The 21,599-nt window shown below is 37.7% G+C and overlaps 1 protein-coding gene across 4 annotated transcripts; it reads left to right on the top strand.

Moving 5' to 3' along the window:
• Window positions 1-914: 914 nt before the first annotated feature.
• On the top strand, window positions 915-21,058 carry LOC123499596 (protein arginine N-methyltransferase 5-like). 4 transcript variants are annotated; one of them, XM_045247858.1, is made up of 12 exons: window positions 915-1,070; window positions 2,086-2,204; window positions 2,514-2,737; window positions 2,987-3,099; window positions 3,252-3,338; window positions 3,461-3,662; window positions 4,045-4,247; window positions 5,922-6,081; window positions 6,768-6,906; window positions 7,041-7,244; window positions 9,578-9,759; window positions 18,966-21,058. In XM_045247858.1, exons 1-12 carry the CDS (start codon window positions 982-984, stop codon window positions 19,116-19,118), a joined length of 1,875 nt encoding a protein of 624 aa, XP_045103793.1. In that variant the 5' UTR covers window positions 915-981; the 3' UTR covers window positions 19,119-21,058. The 4 variants fall into 4 exon arrangements, with proteins under 4 accessions (XP_045103793.1, XP_045103792.1, XP_045103795.1 ...); XM_045247857.1 differs by having other exon boundaries at window positions 4,039-4,247; XM_045247860.1 differs by lacking the exon at window positions 915-1,070 and adding an exon at window positions 1,137-1,262 and having other exon boundaries at window positions 4,039-4,247.
• Window positions 21,059-21,599: the final 541 nt, after the last annotated feature.

The raw sequence follows: 21,599 nt of genomic DNA, 5'->3' as shown, positions 1-21,599 counted from the left end.
TTGGATATGGTGGTGAACATGGGATCGGACAGACGTCCTCGTGTAGGTTCGAATCCCACCACATACCGCTTAGAAGCTATGGCATTTGTCACGTGGTTTAAAGTTACCTACATGTCACTATGATACCCAGGATCTAAGTGGTTATACCAAAAATGCATAACCAAAGATGCTCTTTGGTGGTGATATGGGCCCTGATATGGGTACCACTATATTGCCTGTGCCACCTGCGCCACTAATGGGCGGAGACTTAACAGCGCTTCCCACATATACTATTCAAGTATGCCTACAGGCGCTGTACGCCATAACATAAAAGAAAAGAAAAAAAGATGTCGCGCCACATAGTTAGATTAGCTTTAGATTAGGTTAGGTTAAGCTATGTTAGGTTAGATGAAGTTTGCTTTGCTTTAGTTGGTGGGAGAAACCGAAATAGTCTAAATTAGTGTTTCATGAAAAATGTCAAAGAAGACAAACGATCACATTTCATAAACGAAAGACCTGTTGTTAATCTTTACCCTTAAAGACAGAAACTAACGGTTTATTAATTAACGCTCGCTTTGCATTCCTTAACGCAAGGCTTGATGTGTCTTCTGCTTACCATGATGTTTCAAGATATGATGATCTGTGATCTCTGGCCACTCGGCACATGTTCTCTGTGTTCTGTTTACTTATATCTTGATCTGGATTTCCTTCCTGACTTCAGAATATTGTTACTAAGTTATGAAAATGTTACACTATAATCATTGATAGCAAACATCAAGCTGCACATTTTCCTTTGATTTATATACAATTCCAAATTATTTCTCATAACCTTTCATACATCCCAAAGGTAATCTATATGCCCATAAAAATACTAAGGATGGTTTGGTAATATTTTGAAGAAGTCAGGTGGATCAGGAAATAGGGGTGTGGGAAATCAATACGGAGTGAGGCGGTGATGGTGGTTGCGGTAGTGGTGGTGGTGGTGACTGGCGGGTTGTTTACATGATGGCGGCGGGCCGTGTTTCGTGTGGCCTCGAGTACCCCATCGTGCACGAGCTCAGTCATGCCTTGCAGGAGTCCTCCAAATCAGGGTAAGCAGAGTACAGACCTCTCCAGCCACTCTTAAGTGACGCAGTTGGCGAGAGTGTGACAGGTGGCACGTGACGGGCGAGGCCAGACCAGCGTGTGGAGGGAACATGTGGGCAAGGGAGCCGCCCTGCCCTGCATTAACACCACACAGGGCACCATCCAACAGGCGACTCTGGGCATGGCAGGGATGCCGGGTGAGCCACACAGCCGTAACCTACTGTGTGTTGTGGACAGCCTGTGTTAAGCCGGCCCCGCGCTGCCTGCCCCGGTGGTGGTTGCTAACATTGGTGTGTCACCTTGCCATGGAGGAAAAAATTGTATTTTGTCAATGATGTACGGTTCATTATGCTTTGGCATCGTTTTCATGATCTTTCTTTAGTCTTTAAGTATTACAATGGTATTTCTGCAAATTCGAAGTACTGTGCATGTGTGGGTGAATATATCTGGTCCAGTATTATAAGAAACAGCACTGTTGTGTGCAGTGCAGTGGCGTTCCAAGGTTCCCCAGGGGCCCTAAGCAAGAAAATTGTATGGGGGCCATCAGTGACAAGTTAGTGGAAGATGGGAAGTGGCGAGTTTGACTCAGTGGGCCCCTTCAGGGTATTTCAGATAGCCAAATTCATGAGGTCTGCACTTTGTCTCAGAAAAGCTGTGTGCAGTGACTGATTGCATTAAATCGGTTGGAACTCGTGGGGCCTGTGCTTTCAAGGTCAATTTTGGGGCCCCAAGCAAATGCTTGGTTTCCCTTACTGTAAGGAATGTCTTAGGTTGTGTGCCATATCACTTACTTGTTTTTCTTAAGTGAGGCAGGGCATCATGAAATATCAATAGTGAGTGCCGGCATAATATTCCTAGAACCTATTCTCTTTTGACAGGCTACATTACCACTGCCATGTATTTTGACACTTAATTTTCATAATACTTTATTTTCTATGTGGCATTTGCATTCCTTCAGATGAGATGAGAGGTAATTTTGTAGTCTTAATAATGCATGGATGTTTCTGTCAATTGTTTCAGATATGACTTCATTTCCGTTCCCCTTGCCCACCCTCGCTTCACACGGGAGCATGTGGAAGGCAAGGCCAAAGCAAGGCAAGGAGCCTTCACACGGTCAGACCTTCTCCTCAGCAGCTCAGGTCAGCAGCATACCTGTAGATCATATTTCATACTCTTATTATTGATTAGATGAGCCAAGCAAGTTATTGAGCAGTTATTACTTTTCAGTTCCTAAATCTGGTTTTATGGAAGTAAATCAATATTAATAAAAACTCATTATTCCATCATGTTTAATTAGATTTATTGATATAATATTGTTCCTCTATCATGTTTTTTATACATACTACCTATGTCATTTATCTTATATAGATAAGACAGGGAGTTGCATGTGTCCAGCAGCAGCATAGTGAAGTGAGTAGGTTATTATTGCACACTAAATTGTATTGCAGAATGGAATAGTCTGATTGTTGGCAAGCTAACAATGGCGTCCATCCTGAATCTAGAGTCTTCTGTCAGCAGCCTCCGTATGAACAGTGAAGAAACTCTCAATCAGGAACTGACTTTTGCAGCACACTTGGGTTTGCCAGCCATCACTTTCTCCCTCACATCAGACAGATGTACTAACATAGCCAGAATATTTCACAATAAGGTTGTCCAAGGGGTTTGTTATCAGGTGAGAAAAGATTATTAACTGTATTTTTGACAATCATAATTAAGATCAGGAATCACAGTTATGAGTGAGTTGATTCATATGTGCTTCATGGTAGTTCTGGAGCTAAAAGAGTGACTGAACCTAGCACTGTCCATGGAATGGTAATGCATTTTTGGAATACAATACAGTATGTAGCCATACCTTGAACTTTTACCACTTATGAAAATACTGCTGCCTTACAATGTGCCTGATAGGAACATTCACTTCCAGGTGTGGGTGAGGGTTCCCATGCAGGCACCAGAGGAGGCAGCATCTCAGTACCGTTCAGACAGGAAGCAGAGTGGAGATGGATTTGAAATAGACACTTGGAGCTGGTGGAACAAGTAAGTGAAAACACTCTGGCAATGGGGTTGATTTCAAGCTTCAGTTGTATAAGATGCAGAGCTATGTGATTTACAAATAAAAATAATTTCCATCTCTTTAGAAAGGTTAGGTGTCTACTTATTTATCTATTTATATATTTACTGTTTTTCAGGTTCCACAGTGTAGCCAATATTCAGAAAAAGATTGGCTTGACATTAGAGGTTTCTGCCGACCTTCCAGAACAGTGTGTCATTGACAGGTGACCTTCCTTTACTCACTGTTGCAGGATTTTGATAGAACAAGGATGGATGGTACATATAGTTTATTTCTTGCACTTGTACCTGTTCTCCCATTGCTAATGAAGACCACATCCATCCTCAGGTGGTTAGGGGAGCCAGTGAGGAGTGCTGTGCTGCCCACATCCATCTGGCTCAGCAACAAGAAAGGCTTCCCAGTGTTGTCCAGAGCTCATCAGCAGCTAGTCAAGTCATTGGTGAAGCTCCATGCACAGTTCATCATCACAGGCCCTCTCAGACACCAACACTACAAATTTTATCAGCAATACCTTGACTACATTACTAGGGTGATTATCATGTTTTTCAATCTGATGTACATATTGGAATTTGATTTGTTACTCTTATTCATGTACAAGCTATTTTGTATTTATTGACTTTGTTATAATGTTCATGGATAACAATGATTTATTTGTTTTTGGTACTGGATCCTTTGTTCTTAATGACAAATGTTAAAGTAAGAGTAATATGATTGGTGGGAATTGTAGATTAACAGGACACTGAACTTAATATTACACATTTTATTACTTTTGTTGATTCCATCACAACTTCCTAAGCAGTCCATCTAGAAATATAGCTATTAATTCCCTTCTGTATTTCCTATAAAAAATTCTAATTAAGGTTTATGTGTTGGTAAAATATGTTTAATACATCCTTTGCTTTCAGACACAGGTAGAAGCCGATCCGTTGACAGATTTTGCTCGAGGATATGAGGATTACCTGCAGTGTCCTCTACAGCCTTTAATGGACAATTTAGAGTCTCAGACATATGAAGTATTTGAGAAAGATCCTGTCAAATATCGAGAGTATGAACGAGCAATGTACTTAGCCATCTCTGACAGGGTTCCTGAGGAGGAGAAAGATACCAAACAAATGTAAGTCAGTTGTCTCGTTTACTCATTAGCCATAAACATCACAAACTTTATAATCTTTCTTCAAACCTTGTGTGAAATTTTAGTAACATATTTGAAATACTAATTATGGCTAACATAATACAGTAAGTCCTCGTTATACGGTAGTTCTTTATTCGGTAAATTCACAGTTACGGTATTTGGAAATTACTACCCTTGATCCGATATGCGGTAAGAAAAATTCACAGATATGGTATCCGCTCATGTCATCCGAGAGGGCCCAGTGCAGGGTAGCAGGCGTGATGACGTCATCCATGCCACACCTCCCCACCACTCACAGTACTGACCTTAACTTGACCACCCTTAGAGCCTGTTATCTCTTCCCCTCCCCCTTTTTTTACTGCATTACATATTACTTACATGCATTACTAATTAGATGAATAAATGGAATATTAAAGGCCCTATTGTAAGCACAAATATATTCATAATAATCATGGCAAACATTTAAAGCCTAATACCAGCAGCGAACCATGCAGCAACTGACAAAGGGCACAGATGGGTCTGGCAAACCCACTATCAGAGAATGGTGGAAGTCATATAACATCAGGCACGCCTTAGATAGCATCAAGTCATCTTGAGACGAAGTGAAGACGTCTACCATGAACTTGGCGTGGAATAAAGTATGGCCAGAATATGCGCATGACTTCCCAAGCTTCGCTGAAGATGACATAGTAAATCTGTGCCATAGGGCTGGCTTCGATGAAGCTGATGATGATGATGTTCAAGATCTTTTAGAAAGCCATGCTGAACTTCTCTGAAATGATGAACTTATAGAGCTAGACAAGGCATCACAGGAAGCAGAAAAAGAGGGAGATGAGGAAGAACCTGTGCGTGGCGTGGACATCAAAACTCTTGGAAAATGTTTCGGTGGTATCGAAAAGCTCTGGAAACCCTGAAGGAGCGTGACCCAAATCCTGCCAAGAGTAACAATGTGGCTTATGACGTAGAGAAAAGCATCAAGATTTATCAAGAAATCTATGATGAAAAAAACGAAAAACCAAACAGTCCTCCATCTACTCGTTCTTCAAGCCAGTCAGACATGCCGTCCCTGTCACACCTGTCGACCCTGCTACAGCTGGCCCTTCCACATGTGCTGCCGACGGTTCTACAGCTGGCCCTTCCTCCATATCCTCTTTCTTCAAACCAGTGAAACGTGCTGACCCTGCTACAGCTGGCCCTTCCACATCTGCTTCCAACAGTGCAGATGACGACGTCTCATCCTCGTCTGCCCACTCAGTGGAAGATGAGTAAGGGCTGAAATCCCTACTGTCCCTTAGCCTCAGGAGGGACATCATCTGATAGAATATGTGGCTAGTGAAATTTTCTGTTTATTTCTTTTGTGCAGTACTTACATGTTTTTTTTTATATGACTATTTTCATGTATTTTCATTTCTGTAGGGGTGACTTTTGACATGCTGGAACACATTCCCTATTATTACATGTTATAATGGGTTTGGTATACGGTAATTTCGATTTACGGTAAGGTTTTCAGGAACGCATATGTAACGTATAACAAGGACTTACTATACTTGTTTGTCAACATTTTACTGGTGTATGGATAAGTGTATGTATCCTTTTTGGAAGAGACAGCCTTAGTATGTGTACGTGTATTTATTCATAACCTGCTGCCCCCAACAGAGTACTAATGGTGGTAGGTGCTGGCCGTGGACCCTTGGTTAGGCGAGCACTGGCAGCGGCCCGGGCAGCTCGTAGGATGATCAAGGTGTATGCTGTAGAGAAGAACCCCAATGCTGTTGTAACACTTCAGGCCCAGCAAGATGAGGACTGGGGGGACCAGGTAGCCAACATTCATTACTACTTGTTCTCATCTCATCATAACTATGTCATCATTATTTACAATTTATTCTTTGCTTCTATTTGTTGTTTTTATGTAAAAGTTATAAGGCCTTGCTCTTATTTTCTTTCTGATGATTTTATAATTGTCATGATGGATTGAATGCACAGCAGTAGTTTAAAAGATAATTTTGTTAAATAATAGAGTATTATTTTAACATTTGTATAAATAGGACTTTTTTCATGAGAAATTCTATAAATACTGAATCTATAATTTGAATTTGGCATTTGACAGTTCTTGTGTTGGATTCCATGAATGTTGCTACCTTTTATTGTTATGCATAGCAATTTATTCCTTGCCCTTCTTGTCCAACATATTGTGAATGCATTTTTTTTTTTTTTTTTTTTTTTTTTTCAGTCATTAGAGGTTGTTTTTGTTTTCTTATCTCATGCTCATTGTGTGATTATTTTTCTATGTTTTATGTACCTGTAGTGCTTCCCTTCTCAGATCTCTAGATTATAGGTTTCCTGCTTCCAACATAATTGTGCCACCCTTTCCACGTCTTCTACTTAATGACATCTTGCCTGTGGGTTTTGTTTTTTGAGGGAAAATGACCCCCAATTATCAGTCTTCAGTATCTTGATCTCAAAGTAGGTGTAGAAGGTATTGATTTTAATCCCATGGCTCAGGTAACGGTTGTGTCGTGTGACATGAGGGAGTGGGATGCACCGGAGAAGGCTGACATTATCGTGTCTGAGTTATTAGGCTCATTTGGTGACAATGAACTCTCACCAGAATGTCTGGATGGTGCACAAAAATTTCTCAAAGGTAAATCATATATTTTAGAGCAAGAACATACAGTAAATAATTTTTCATGTTTTATATATGCAATTAGTATATGTGCTAAAGATAACTTTTCATGTTTGTGTTTGAATAACATGTTAATGTGTTGTTTGGCACAGAGGACGGCATCAGCATTCCCAGCAGTTACACGTCCTACCTCAGTCCCCTTCAGTCTCCCAAGTTGTACAACGAGATCAGAAATTGCCGGGAGAAGGACAAGCACTTCCTAGCTCACTTTGAGACTCCATATGTTGTTTATCTTCACAATAAGAAGGAACTGGCACCATCACAGCCTCTCTTTACTTTTAGTCATCCAAATAAAGGTAATTGTGCTTTTAACCATAAAAGAAATAATGAATTGTTATTCATAGGAAAGTTATGCTTGAAGTTTATTACCTGGGATGCTAGCCTTGTTTTATGCATTCTTTAAGTAGCCTTCAAAGGGTTTCCTTTGACCTTTGTCTTATAAATCTATTGCAACGTTACAGGACCAACCTGTGACATTTTGTAAAAAGTAGGGTTGGAGGAAATATTATTTTTTAATAAGAATAAAAAAAAATATTTTGATTTAAGTAAATTCTTTAATTTTTTTTTATTTTTTTTTTTTATTTATTTTTATTTTTTATTTTTTTTATTTTTTGCCTCCCAATGTCAAATGAAATAACTTAGTGTTATGCATTCCCAAGATGAGTTTTTCCTTTAAAAATCATAAGTAAGATTAATTAATTATTCTATCTTATCTCAGCTATGAATCTCTTCATTCTTGTCACTACCCCCAGAATTTCTTGTTTGCACTTTCGGGATTTTGCTTTAAATCCTTTGCCTTTGGAAATTCTGTTAAATGATAGCCACACTGGCTCTCTTTTCCTCCCACTTTCACTCCACAGTGTCCATTTGGCATTATTGTGTATTAAATAACGATAAATCACCAACAGTGTACTCTAAAACAAAATAATATAATTTGAATGTGAACTGTGAAGAAGCCACAGGCCAGCAATCCTTGGCATAGTATGGGGGAGGTTACTCTACTCAGGCAGCAGTGAGCAGGCCAACAGGCTCTATCCCTGTTTATTAAACACTGATGAAAGCAGCCAACTTTTCTATTTGTAGATTTTCAGATTTGGATTCATATTGCTAAGAAATTGCTTAATAATTTTCTTGATCATTTAAAAAATATACCCCCATTGAACTTATTACTTTCATCTGGGGCGACTTTCCTTTTTACATTTTTTAATATTTTCTTGTAAAGAAGGCAATGGTTCACTGGTGCCTGACTTGCTACAGGACCAGTGCAGGACCTAGATCACATTTTCTAATGGAGGATATTTCATTTTTTATTTAAATCAGTTAATTTAAATCAAAACCACCCTGATTAAATGGGAAGTGTTATGTACACTCGACCCTCATTTATCTGGATTTCGGTTTATTCAGAGTGTCAGATAATAATTTAATTTGAATCCGGAGGGCCAACAAATTCATTCAAACAACACACGCCTCACGTACTTCCAGAAACACTCAATAGATGACAACAGGTGGTTGTAAACCAAGCCAACACTGATGAACACTGTGCTTTGTCTGGATTAATTTAATGAATTTGTGCATTTTTCAGTACCTTAGAACTCTTAATTATGCCTCGCAAGTGTGTCAAGCATAAGCTAGTAGCCCTAATTGTGGCTTAAAAGCTGGAATTGATAAGAAAAGTATAGGAAGGAACTAGTGTTATGAGTGCTTGTGAGTAGTATGGTGTGGTCAAGCAAACTGTCGGACATTAGAAAATCAAAAGATCAGGTGGCAGAATATTCTGCCAAATACTGTATGGATGCATCATCAAGTAAAAGTAATAAAAGTGCACCAAGGAAAAATGTAAGGACTGGAAAAGATGCTGCAATAGATGCCACAGTTATGAAGTATGTGCAGCAGCGATCAATGGGGATCAATGTCCATGGCATTCAGAGCCTTGCAGCAGCGATCAATGGGGATCAATGTCCATGGCATTCAGAGCCTTGCAGCAACGATCAATGGGGATCAATGTCCATGGCATTCAGAGCCTTGCAGCAGCGATCAATGGGGATCAATGTCCATGGCATTCAGAGCCTTGCAGCAGCTAGGAAGCTGACATAGAAGATTGATGTAGAAAATTTCACAGGGAGCGATGGGTGGCTGTAGCGATTTCGCAATTGTCATGGACTTTTTAATGCTACTGTGCATGGTGAAGCTGGCAATGTGGACACAGACAGCATTGCATGACACAGATGCGTATGGTAGTATACTAAAATCTTTTTTTTTTATGCGCGCTTGGCTATTACTGTTAGGTTAACTTAGATTAAGTTTGTTTAGGTTTAGTTGGCTAGAGAAACCAAAATAGACAAAATTTTGCATTTCCTTAAAAACCTAAGGAGACAAGCAGTGATATTTGGCAAACAAAGGGCCCATTTGTGTTATCTGGACTTTTTTCATTATCCAGACTGATGCCTGCACAATTTGGTCCAGAAAAACAAAGATTGAGTGTATTTATGTATATATGTATTTGCATACAGGAATATGAATGGATGTAGCCAGTTAAGCTGCTTCCTGTTATACATTGCATCCCCTTCAGTCTGATCTAAATACTAGCACCTGTTCCTCTGGTTTTAACAAGACTTGTTTTCCCCTGCAGCCAAAGTGATCGACAATACCCGGTACAAGTCACTGCAGTTCCAGATCACAGAAGATAATGTTGTTCATGGCTTTGGAGGTTACTTTGAGGCCTTCTTATATAAGGATATTATGTTGAGCATCAAACCTGAGACACATTCACAGGGCATGTTCTCTTGGTTCCCTATACTCTTTCCTCTCAGGGTAAGTGTTACTGATATAGAACTTTTATTTTTAGTTAGTATGTCACAAAAGCAGTCTAATTTCTTAGTACATTAAAAATTAGATATCTGCTTTACTAAAGAAACTCAAGATATGCCAAAAATTCAAAGGTGTCATTCTGTTTCTAAGCATTAGGCTGCAAATTAGAGTTTTATGGTATGGATTGAGTGACAAATAAATATTGTATATGACAGCATATAGGACGCATATAAGACACACCCCCATTTCAGCAGCTCAAATTTAGGAAAAAGTTTTTAATGTATTTAAGCATATACTGTTGAAAGCAGTCTAGCACCACATTATATAAGCAAAACATTGCTGCAAAACCAATGCCATCCTCAAGTTCTGTCCAATGTGGGCCTGGACAATGGATATTATATTTACCTGTCCTTGCTCTCTTCATTTGGTCTTTCTCTCGTCAGACATGTATAATTTTTTTTCTGTAGGTGATGGCTTAAAAGCTCTTGTTGTTGCTCTATTGGCATTCTCCTTGGTATAATCTGCTAATTGTAATTTGTAGGAGATTGTTTAGCTTGATCTTTTTCCTCCTGCTGCCATAATGGTGAGGGTGTTGATGTGTTTTGTTATGATCGGATCAGATTGGATGTAGGGGATAGCCTTTGCCATTCCCCATCCCCCCCTGATGTTTTCTCTTTTGTTGTTGCTGATTTATCTATATTTTTCCTTTTTTTCACAAGCAACTTTTATCTTTTTTCTTCTTTTTCTTTCACAATCAACTTGATAATCATGAACTTGCTATTACTCATCATTGTCAGATGGCATTGAGTCAGGGTTCCAATCAGCTGATATTTATAGACATGCATTACAGCCACACAGGTTAGATTTCTTTCATTTTTACGAAAATTAATTTTTAAAGTAATATTACTAGTAATAATAACAATACCAGCAGTAAAATAATGATGCGTGCAGTCAGGGTAGGTAGAGGTACTAATTGTGATCTATGTTAGTGAGTGTCAGGGAAAAGATAAGAATATGCAAAGTTTTGACTTCAATTTTTTTTTTTTTTTTTGGGGGGGGGGGGGGAAGGTGTATCCTATATGTTGTCAAATACAGTAAATTAGTGCAAGACCCTTTATGCTGACCACTATCCAGACTTTAGAAGCTGCAATGTGTACATTATAAACTAGATGCACCAAAATTAATCCCTTCCTTATTGCAAGACTGTTTTGTGATACATGCATATCACACAGGGATGCATCCTCATGATACTGTGCAATTTGGCCATGATACATGCATACCACATTAATACATTAATGTGTATTGCTAAGCTCTAAGTGCGGATTTTGTCTTTTTCAAGCCCCATGTGGTAGCTTGAAGCGTTATTTTCAGCCATCCTAGTGACACAGTGACACCATTAGCCAATCAATATTAGAATTTATTTGTCACACAGAAACTAAAAGCAATTATTATTTATTATTGTTTTGTTCAAGAGTACGAATATCATTCCCATAGTCCACCCAAGAACATCATTTGTCTACCTTGGAGAGACTGATAATTCGCTTTCTTACTAGAATTAACAGCAATGATGAGGACTGTCATAACTATGAGACAGATAGTGAGGACACAGTACTGGAAGACTTTCTGGATGAGTATGATTCAGATTATGATCCTGAAAAAGAGATAGGAGATGGTGAAACTGACAATAGTGTCAGTGCTCCCCGAGAATCAGCTGATCTTCACTACCTTTGTTTGGGTTTGCAGTGGCCTGGGATCTTCACTACCGAAAAGTGTGGACTTTTTTTTTTTCATGAATACAGTGTTAAATAATAATGAGTGAGAAAGATATTCCATCTAAATGCAGGTATGTGACAAGGGAAAGAATGAAAGCTGATGATGACAATGTTGGTGAGGGAGAAAGAGAATTTGAAGGCTTTGATACGGCGCAAACTTCACTATTTGATAGAGTCTTGACTATCGAACGTAAATTAGATAAATTGATAAAGGAGAGTATGGGAATGAAAGAGAATGAAGAACAGGATAAAGAGCTCCAGAAATTGAAAGAAAGGATAAAAGAGTGGAAGAAAACGAAACTAGGCTAAGAACCGAAAATGAAGAATTAAAAGTCCAAATAGCGAACTACAAGAAATTGATGGAAGAAGGACTCGGTAAAGCCGAGAAAGAAAAAGAGAAGCTAAAAGATCTAGTTAACAAAGAAGAAGAAAGAGTACAAGACGTGATTAAAAAAGAAGTACAAGCATGGAGAATCCAAGATAAGAAAGACAAGGAATCATTTCAAGAAGTATTTCAAGATAAGAAAGACAAATCATTTCAAGAAGTAACAGTTAAAAGAAAGAGATGAAAATATGCAAAATATAGGAGTCCTCAAGAAAAAGAAAATTTAGTAAGAGAAATTGCGGAAAAAAAAAGTGTAATTATTTTTGGACTGAAAGAAAAAATGTTAAATATAGACCAAGAAGGGAAAAAGACGAAATGAAATCAGTAAAAGACCTACTAAAACATCTGAATGACGAGGATAGACAGAACTTAGAAGAGGAAGTAGAAGAAATCCATAGAATGGGACCATATCAAGAAGGAACAGTGAGACCAATTAAGATATTACTAAAATCACAAGCAGCAGCAGAAGAAGTACTATATAGAAAAACAAAACTCAGAGAAACAGAAGGTTGCAAAGATATATATATAAAGAAAAATAGAAACGAGGAGGAAAGGAAGAGACACAATGAACTGGTGGCAGAAGCAAGAGAAAAAAAATAATGAAAGGTCAGAGGAGGAGAAGAAGGCATTTTTTTGGAGAATTATAGGAGACAGGATAAGGAAATGGTATATAAAAGAGAAAGAAGAGAAAAAAATGGAGCAAGTTTAACTAAAAATGATAAGAACAAGAGATTAAAATGATGTATACAAACATAGATGGGATTTTATCTAGTAAATTAGAATTAAGAGATTACATAAAGAAAGAAGAACCAGATATTGTATGCCTGGTGGAAACAAAGTTAAATGAGGCAATAAAAATAGACATAGATAAAAGGTATAATATATGGAGGAGAGACAGAGTGGGTAAAGGAGGAGGAGGAGTCATGATGATGTTAAGGAAGGAGATAGTGGTAAATCAAGTGGAGTTTGGGAAGGAAAATCAGAAATACTGTATGTTAAGATGCATATTAACAAAAAGGAGTTAACAATCATTGGAACATATGTGCCACCAAAACAAACTCATGGACTAACCAAGAATATAGAGACATGATAGATGACACAATAAGGAGTCTTACAAGAATCATTAAGGAAAGGAGAAAAGTGATATTGGTAGGAGATTTCAACTGTAAGGAGGTAGACTGGGAAAATTATGAAAGTGGTATGGGGAAGATGCCTGGGAGATAGATTCCTGAACCTAATGATAGATAATTTGATGGTCCAAAGAGTAAAGGAAAACACAAGATTCAGAGGAAACGATGAGCCGGCAAGATTAGACCTAGTTTTTACAAGGGATATACCAATTAACGATGATATAAGATACAAGTGCCCATTGGGAAAGAGTGACCATGTAATATTAGAAATGGATATAGAAGAAGGAAAGGAAGATAGAGATGAATCATACAAAGGAGACCGATTAAATTACAGAAAGGCTGATATTGAGAATCTCAAGAACTATTTTAAAACGTAAACTGGGAGGAGATGGAAAACTCATTAACGGTTCAAGAGAAATATAACTTATTTTTGGAAATATACAAAACTGGGGTCAGGGAATATGTTCCGAAATATAGACCTAAAGAAGAAGGAAAGAAAGATTGGTTTAATGCAAGATGTGCTAGGGCAAAGGAGAAACGAGATGGAGCATGGAAAAGGTGGAGAAGAAACAGAAATCCAGAAAATAAGGAAAACTTCAAAACAGCAAGAAATGAATATGCTAAGGTGAGAAAGGAAGAAGAAAAGAACTATGAAAAGGACATTGTCGAAAAATGTAAGGAACAACCAAAATTGTTCTACAGATTCATAAATGGAAAAATAAGACAAAAGAAACAATAGAAAGGTTAAAAGGAGAAAACGGAATGGTGGAAGACCCAAAAGTATGGCAGAACTGTTAAATAGTAAATTTCATGAGGTCTTTACTAAGGAATCCAAATTTGAAAGACCACAGGGTAATAGAGAGACTGTCTATATGAAAGAGATTAAAGTAACCAAGCTTGAAATAAAAAGTTGATGACGGAATTGGATGAGGAAAAGGCAATGGGACCGGATGAAGTCTCAGGCAGAATACTGAAAGAATGTAGGGAAGAACTAGCAAGTCCAATATACAACATCATAAAATGCTCAATAGAAAATGGAACAGTGCCAGTGGAGTGGAAAAGAGCTGAGGTGGTTCCCATATATAAGAGCGAAGGAAGGAAGAACCTTTAAATTACAGACCGGTATCACTAACTAGTGTAATATGCAAGATGTGTGAAAAAGTAATAAAGAAGCAATGGATTGAGTTTCTTGAAGACAACAAAATATTATCAAATAGCCAATTTGGTTTTAGAAAAGGTCGGTCATGTGTGACAAATTTATTGAGTTTCTACTCTAGAATAGTTGATAAAGTACAAGAGAGAGGGATGGGTTGACTGTATTTATTTAGATCTAAAAAAGGCTTTTGATAAAGTGCCACATGAAAGATTACTATGGAAGTTAGAGGAGAAGGGTGGCTTAAAAGGAAGCACATTGAGATGGATGAAGAATTACTTAAGGGGAGAGAAATAAGGACGATAGTTAAAGATATGAAGTCCAAGTGGAGAACAGTAGACAGCGGAGTGCCACAGGGTCAGTATTGGCACCAATACTTTTTCTCGTATATATAAATGACATGCCAGAGGAGTGAACAGCTACATAAATCTGTTTGCGGACGATGCGAAACTGTGCAGAGTCATTAAACAAAAAGAGGATTGTGAAATACTACAGGAAGACTTAAACAAGATCTGGAAATGGAGCAAAAAATGGGAGATGGAATTCAATGTGGACAAAAGCCATGTCATGGAAATGGGAAAAGTGAAAGACGACCAGTGGGAATCTATAAGATGGGAGATGGAGTAGAACTAGAAAAAGTAAAAAAGGAAAAGGACTTGGGAGTGACAATGGAAGAAAATAATCAACCGGTAAGCCATATTGATAGAATTTTCAGAGAGACGATAATTTGCTAAGGAATATTGGAGTAGCATTTCACTATATGGACAAGGAAATGATGAAGAAATTGATAAGTACTAAAATAAGACCTAGATTGGAATATGCAGGAGTTGTGTGGACTCCCATAAAAAGAAACACATAAGAAAATTAGAGAGACTACAAAAATGGCTACAAGAATGGTTCCAGAATTTAAAGGGATGGCATATGAGGAGAGACTAAAGGCAATGGATCTACCAACCTTGGAGCAGAGAAGAGAGAGAGGATCTGATACAAGTTTATAAATTGATTAACGGAATGGATGAAGTGGATAATGAGAAACTGATCCTGAGAGAAGAATATGACTTTAGAAGCACAAGATCGCATAGTAAGAAACTAAGGAAGGGACGATGTCTGAGAGATGTTAAAAATTTAGTTTCCGCAAAGATGTGTTGAGACTTGGAACAGTTTGAGTGAGGAAGTGGTGTCAGCAAAGAGTGTACATAGTTTTAAAGAAAAATTGGATAAGTGTAGATATGGAGACGGGACCACACGAGCATAAAGCCCAGGCCCTGTAAAACTACAACTAGGTAAATACACACACACACACACACACACACACACACACACACACACACACACACACACACACACACACACACACACACACACACAGTCATTAAAGAAAGGAGAAAAGGGATATTAGTAGGAGATTTCAACTGTAGGGAGGTGGACTGGGAAAATTTTGAAAGTGGTATGGGGGAAGAAGCCTGGGGAGAAAGATTTCTGAATCTTATGATAGATAATATGATGAACCAAAGAGTAAAGGAAAACACAAGATTCAGAGGAAACGACAAGCTGGCGAGATTGGACCTGGTTTTTACAAGGGGTATACAAATGAACGATGATATAAGATATAAGTGCCAAATGGGAAAGAGTGACCATGTAATATTAGAAATGGATATAGAAGAGGGAAAGGAAGATAAAGACGAATCATACAAAGGAGACCAATTAAATTACAGAAAGACTGATATTGAGAACCTCAAGAACTATTTCTAAAATGTTAACTGGGACGAGATGGAAAACTCAGAGATGCAAGAGAAATATAACTTATTTTGGAAATATACAAAACAGGAGTCAGGAATATGTCCCAAATATAGACCTAAAGAAGAAGGAAAGAAAGATTGGTTTAATGCAAGGTGTGCTAGGGCAAAGGAGAAAGAGATGGAGCATGGAAAAGGTGGAGGAGAAATAGAAATCCAGAAATAAGGAAAACTTCAAGGTAGCGAGAAATGTATATGTTAAGGTGAGGAAGGATGAGGAAAGGAACTATGAAAAGGACATTGTCGAAAAATGTAAGGAGCAACCGAAATTGTTCTACAGATTCATAAATGGAAAAATTAGGCAAAAAGAAACAATAGAAAGGTTAAAAGAAGAGAACGGGATGGTGGAAGACCCAAAAAGTATGGCAGAACTGTTAAATAGTAAATTTCAGGAGGTCTTTACTAAGGAATCCAAATTTGAAAGGCCACAGGGTAATAGAGAGATTGTCTATATGAAAGAGATTAAAGTAACCAAGCTTGAAATAAAAGAGATGATGAAGGAATTGGATGAAGAGAAGGCAATGGGAGCAGATGAAGTCTCAGGCAGAATACTGAAAGAATGTAGGGAAGAACTAGCAAGTCCTATATACATCATAAAATGCTCAATAGAAAATGGAACAGTACCAGTAGAATGGAAAAGAGCTGAGGTGGTTCCCATATATAAGAGCAGAAGGAAGGAAGAACCTTTAAATTACAGACCGGTATCATTAACTAGTGTAATATGCAAGATGTGTGAAAGAGTAATAAAGAAACAATGGATTGAGTTCCTTGAAGACAACAAATTAATATCAAATAGCTAATTTGGTTGTAGAAAAGGTCGGTCTTGTGTAATAAATTTACTGAGTTTCTACTCTAGAATAGTTTTTTTTTTTTTTTTTTTTCCTTCATGTGGGCTGTTCACGGGAATTTATGGGCTAAAGAGGATACCTTTTGGGGTATCTCCTATCTGAAAGCCCACCCACCAGAGTGTCATTCTATAAACATAAAGATGCAATAAGTCGATATAACATTTTTCTACGTTATTCCTTCTAAGTAGTAACACAGGCAAAATCAAACTCATATTATGAACAAATGTATATCGGTTGACTTTCTATTGAATTTGCATTGAGGCTTATTTGGTCATTTCCAAATTTCTTAAAGAGTACACCCTTGATAAAAAGTGCATTAATCCTGTTGACAGTAAACATGAAGACAACATGTTGTCACTTAAAAGTCCAAACTACACATATCAACTTACTAGTACAGGCAAGCCCCGCTTAACGAACAGGTTACATTCCTAAAAACCGTTCGTTGCGTGAATTTTCATTCAGCAAACCAATTATAACAAGTTTGACCCCTGACTTGAACTTCTATTGAAAGTAAACAAAGCGAGAGTGCATCATAGTACAGTAAAAGGTTTAATGAAAGTAAAAATTATGAAGTTAAACATTTAAGCAGTTTGATTTAAGACTAAGTCATTATAATGTACACTGATGTATGTATGTAAGTAACTTTATAATGTTGATGATCTTAGATTAATGAAGGGAGGGAGAGTGGAGCGGGAAAAACGCTAGCCTACAACCTATGGAATGTAAACAAAGGATGCATCATTGTACTGCATACAAAACTTATGTACCACATTTTCACAAGGCTTTCCATTTTATTCATTGCTGAGTCAAGTTTGGGTGGTTCTTTTAGCTTGCTAGGAAGATACGGTCTCACCAACCTTCTTAATAGAGTCTGCTGACTTGAAGATAGTAGAGACAGTAGATGGAGTCAAGCCATGGTGGTGAGCAATGCTATTAGTTTTCTCGCCTCGTGTGTGTGTGAATAATATCCAGCTTCACTTCGAGAGTAAGAGACTTCGTGGTCTTAGCAACGCTAGGCGACATTGCAGGGCTGGTTGCAGGGTGTTTTGGTGGCATGTTGAGCCAGGAAAGATGATCTGCTGCTGGACTCTGTTATTGTTTTTAACTAAAAGTGGGGAAGGGTAGGGGAGTGAGTGGTGCGCATTATGTCCACGAGAGGCGCTGGTGTATTCAAAAGCTTGTCGGCTTGCGTGATACGGCAAGGCTTTCAAACTTGGAAAAACTTTCCAAGATATAATTTTATTAAAGCAAGTTTGGTGTTCGTTATATGAGCAGATAGTAGTTAAGCATGGGTTGCCTGTATATAGAAACAACAACTCTAAATAAGAATAAGCAATTTGAGTATCCTGACAAGAGTGTTACTGTGTAACCCAACCTTGGCTGGCCACCTGTTTAACTTAACAAACACATTGTTGGACAAATAGTTCATTCCTGTTGTAATGTCCAAGCCACTATGCCGGGAGGAGAAGGAAAGCTTCTCATATTTGTTTCTCCTCGCTCTTCAGTAGTCCTGTTGTATCCTCGTTCCATGCTCGACTGTTTTGCCACGTCTTGATCTTGATCTTGACTTGTGAAAGAGATGCTAAAATTCCCACGAAAATAACTATATCCATATATCACAATGTTACTGAGTAAGCTGGGTCATACTATATAGTACACTCAAAGTTTTTACCTTTTTTATTGTCCAAATCAATAGATTTTAGACTTGTAATATGCCATATTTAAGATATTGATGGCAGTATCACAAGATGATAATCACAAAAAAATATTTCTGTTTTGACCAACTTCTCCCAAAATTATTCATACAGAATATTTAAAAGTCGATACAGAATGTCAACAGTATTATAATAATCAATGTTCTATGCATCTGTATGCACCTGGGATTTGATGCATCAATAGTTTAGCTCACGTCAGTAGGGGATATGTAGCAGCGCTGATATTTGGTGGATTAGTTCTGAAAACTCCCCATTCTGCCTTGGCATGAAGCACATGCACGCACAGGTAAAGATGATGAGGTATGGGAAGGGTATGCTTTGTTTACATTGGCAAATGGCTGTGGTAAGGAAAGGGTTAATTATCTGTACCATAGAGGGCAGATCTTAGCATGCATAACCTTATCTTGCAGGAACCAGTGGGAGTGCATCAGGGGGACATCATGGAGGTGCACTTCTGGCGTTGCACGAACAGGAAGAACGTGTGGTATGAGTGGTGCATCACTGCTCCTCAGATCATCTCTATCCACAACCCGAATGGCCGTGCCTACACCATTGGGCTATAACAGCTCATGTATTAGGAATTTATTTTCAACATTCATCTGATGTTACTCTATGGAATTTGAAGTGTGATAATAGCTGCTTATTGCACATGTAGCTTTAAAATCTCTAAATTTTTAACAACTGCAAAATTGCCATTGAAGTATATCAATTCAAACACTGAAAAGACCCAAATACCACCATCTTTTCCAACAAGCTTTTCTAAATACTCATGTTCATGTATAGGAATGCCTACTGTGTTGTGGGTGAGTAAAGCCTCTTGTCAATGCAGCAAGTCTGGTACAGTGAGGCTGCATGGTGCCATCCAGCAACAGTATTTCACAGATGGTTTAGTCAGTGTTACTATCCACAGTTTTTCCTTCAGGTTGTATTCTTTTTTGTATTCTCAGAACTGCATTTAAGATTTGTTTATTTGTTTGTTTGTTTTTTACCATGTTACATAATACAGTGGAACCTAGCCATTTGTCTACTTCGCTTATCGTACAACTGATTATTTGCCCAACTTGTTCACATAAAATTCATCTTATCATTTGTATGCCTATCCTGTAATTCGGACAGCACCGCCTTGTTACTGGGTACTTTACCAAAACATATTTTGGGTATTTTTACTTTTTATAAGTATATTACATGTAATTGCTAAATTTTCATTGAAGCATAATGACAATTTAAAAAAAACAATTATCTTTTTTAGTGTTTTGTATTTCTATATTTAGAGGTTAGTAAATGAATGTTGTGTTTGTGTGATAGAAAGCCGTCTCTTTGTGTTCTCTGCAAACTGTTAGTATTGGTGAATGAAGCTGTAGCAGCACTCCTAGGCCTGGTTCACACTAGCCCATCACTGTCAATGCCATTGCCATCTGTGACGTCACAGACATGATGGCCATCAGCTTCAGAAGAGGTGAAACTCCATCACAGGGCAATGGTGTCACATCAGCCCATCACCCACACATAGGCTACACCAAAATGAGATGGAAAAAAAGAAGAACTCTGCTATTTTGTTATTATTGAGTAATTCTGAAGACGAAGTTGCCCAGCCGTATTTTTTAAAATTTATTATGATATCTTACTCCTTTCTCAGTAGAAATTGTAATATTTCATGTTTTCATGATATCAAGGATATCCAACACCATTGATAATATGACAACACCATTGCTGTTTCTCTATCAAAGTTGAATTTATTTAATCTCCAACAGCAAGACAGCCATTATTATGAGTCTTGATTCATATCTAGCTCACCGTTTGTGATGTCAGAGGCAGCAACGGCAGTCTGTGAGAACCCAGCTTTATTAGTGAATGAAGCTGCTGCAGCACTTTTCAGTGAGGGAAGCTATTGCGGCATGCGAAGCTGCTGCAGTACACTTTGTGGATTATGAAGCTGCAGCTCCTCACTGTGTATTTGGCTTTCCAATATTTTTCTTTTCTTTTCTTTTGTTTTAAATTTTTTCAGCATTCAATGTGCTCCTAACCTCTGGTATTAAAATTATACATATAATTTGATATACTCTATTAATTTTTTTTCAACATTTAACGTGTAGGAAGTATCAGTTTGTCTATTAAAGGGGTTTCCATATTGTTATTTAGGTAATTTATGTTTGATATGGGTAATAATAATAAATCTAAGTAACTTTGCATTGGTATCAGGAAAATTATTTAATCTCATTGGTTGAATAGACCAAAATGTGATGGAAAGTGATCTTATACCATTTGAAGACTGGGTATCAGGTTAACCAGTCACAGTGTTTACAATGAAAGCAATATTTGTTATATGAATTTATCCAATCCTTTTCTGCACATCTAAGGAGGTGTCTTATTTTCACAAATAAAGAAACTAAAGGCCTTATTTTTTAAACATTACTGACAACCTTTGCTTCTCTTTGAAATTGAGAAGCTTCTTTCCTCCTAATGTACAAAAAATATATTTTAAGACAATAAAACTATAATTACACTACTAGATCATTTCCCAGATGACTACAATAATCAAGGGAAATATGTCCGATACAGCTTTGTGTATTTCAGGTTACACTAATAACCATCATAATAAAAGATGTTAGTTACAGGAAGCAAAGTGTTGACTCTCTCTCTCTCTCTCTCTCTCTCTCTCTCTCTCTCTCTCTCTCTCTCTCTCTCTCTCTCTCTTCTCTTCTCTTCTCTTCTCTTCTCTCTCTCTCTCTCTCTCTTACTGACACTGAGCAGGTATTCTATTCTATAATATTCTTAAGTAACTGGACTCTGCCTTGATAATAATATCATGTATTCCTTTTATTATTCATTTCTCCTTATAGTCAAACTGTAGTTCGTTCCATTTCTGTAGTAGTCTGTTTGGGAAGCTGCATTACATACCAGTTTTATCTCCCTCTGTTTTGTGCTTATTACTGTGCTGTTATGTTCAATTTTTCATACATAGGTTATATATATTTTTTATTTCCTTTTATATTGTCATGCCAATTTTCTTCAGCCTCAGGAGCCTAATTTCAGTCTCATTTAAG

Source organism: Portunus trituberculatus, chromosome 50 (assembly GCF_017591435.1).
Source record: "Portunus trituberculatus isolate SZX2019 chromosome 50, ASM1759143v1, whole genome shotgun sequence".
NCBI lineage: Eukaryota > Metazoa > Arthropoda > Malacostraca > Decapoda > Portunidae > Portunus > Portunus trituberculatus.
This window is presented reverse-complemented; position numbering and strand designations above follow the sequence as displayed.

What these genes read in the sequence shown, in the direction of transcription:
- LOC123499596 (XM_045247857.1), top strand. Translation starts at nt 982, where the DNA reads ATGATGGCGGCGGGCCGTGTTTCGTGTGGCCTCGAGTACCCCATCGTG. An exon ending in GAGAAAGATACCAAACAAAT is followed by an intron (nt 4,248 to 5,921) that starts GTAAGTCAGTTG and finishes TGCCCCCAACAG; the next exon opens with AGTACTAATGGTGGTAGGTG. An exon ending in ATGAGGACTGGGGGGACCAG is followed by an intron (nt 6,082 to 6,767) that starts GTAGCCAACATT and finishes CCCATGGCTCAG; the next exon opens with GTAACGGTTGTGTCGTGTGA.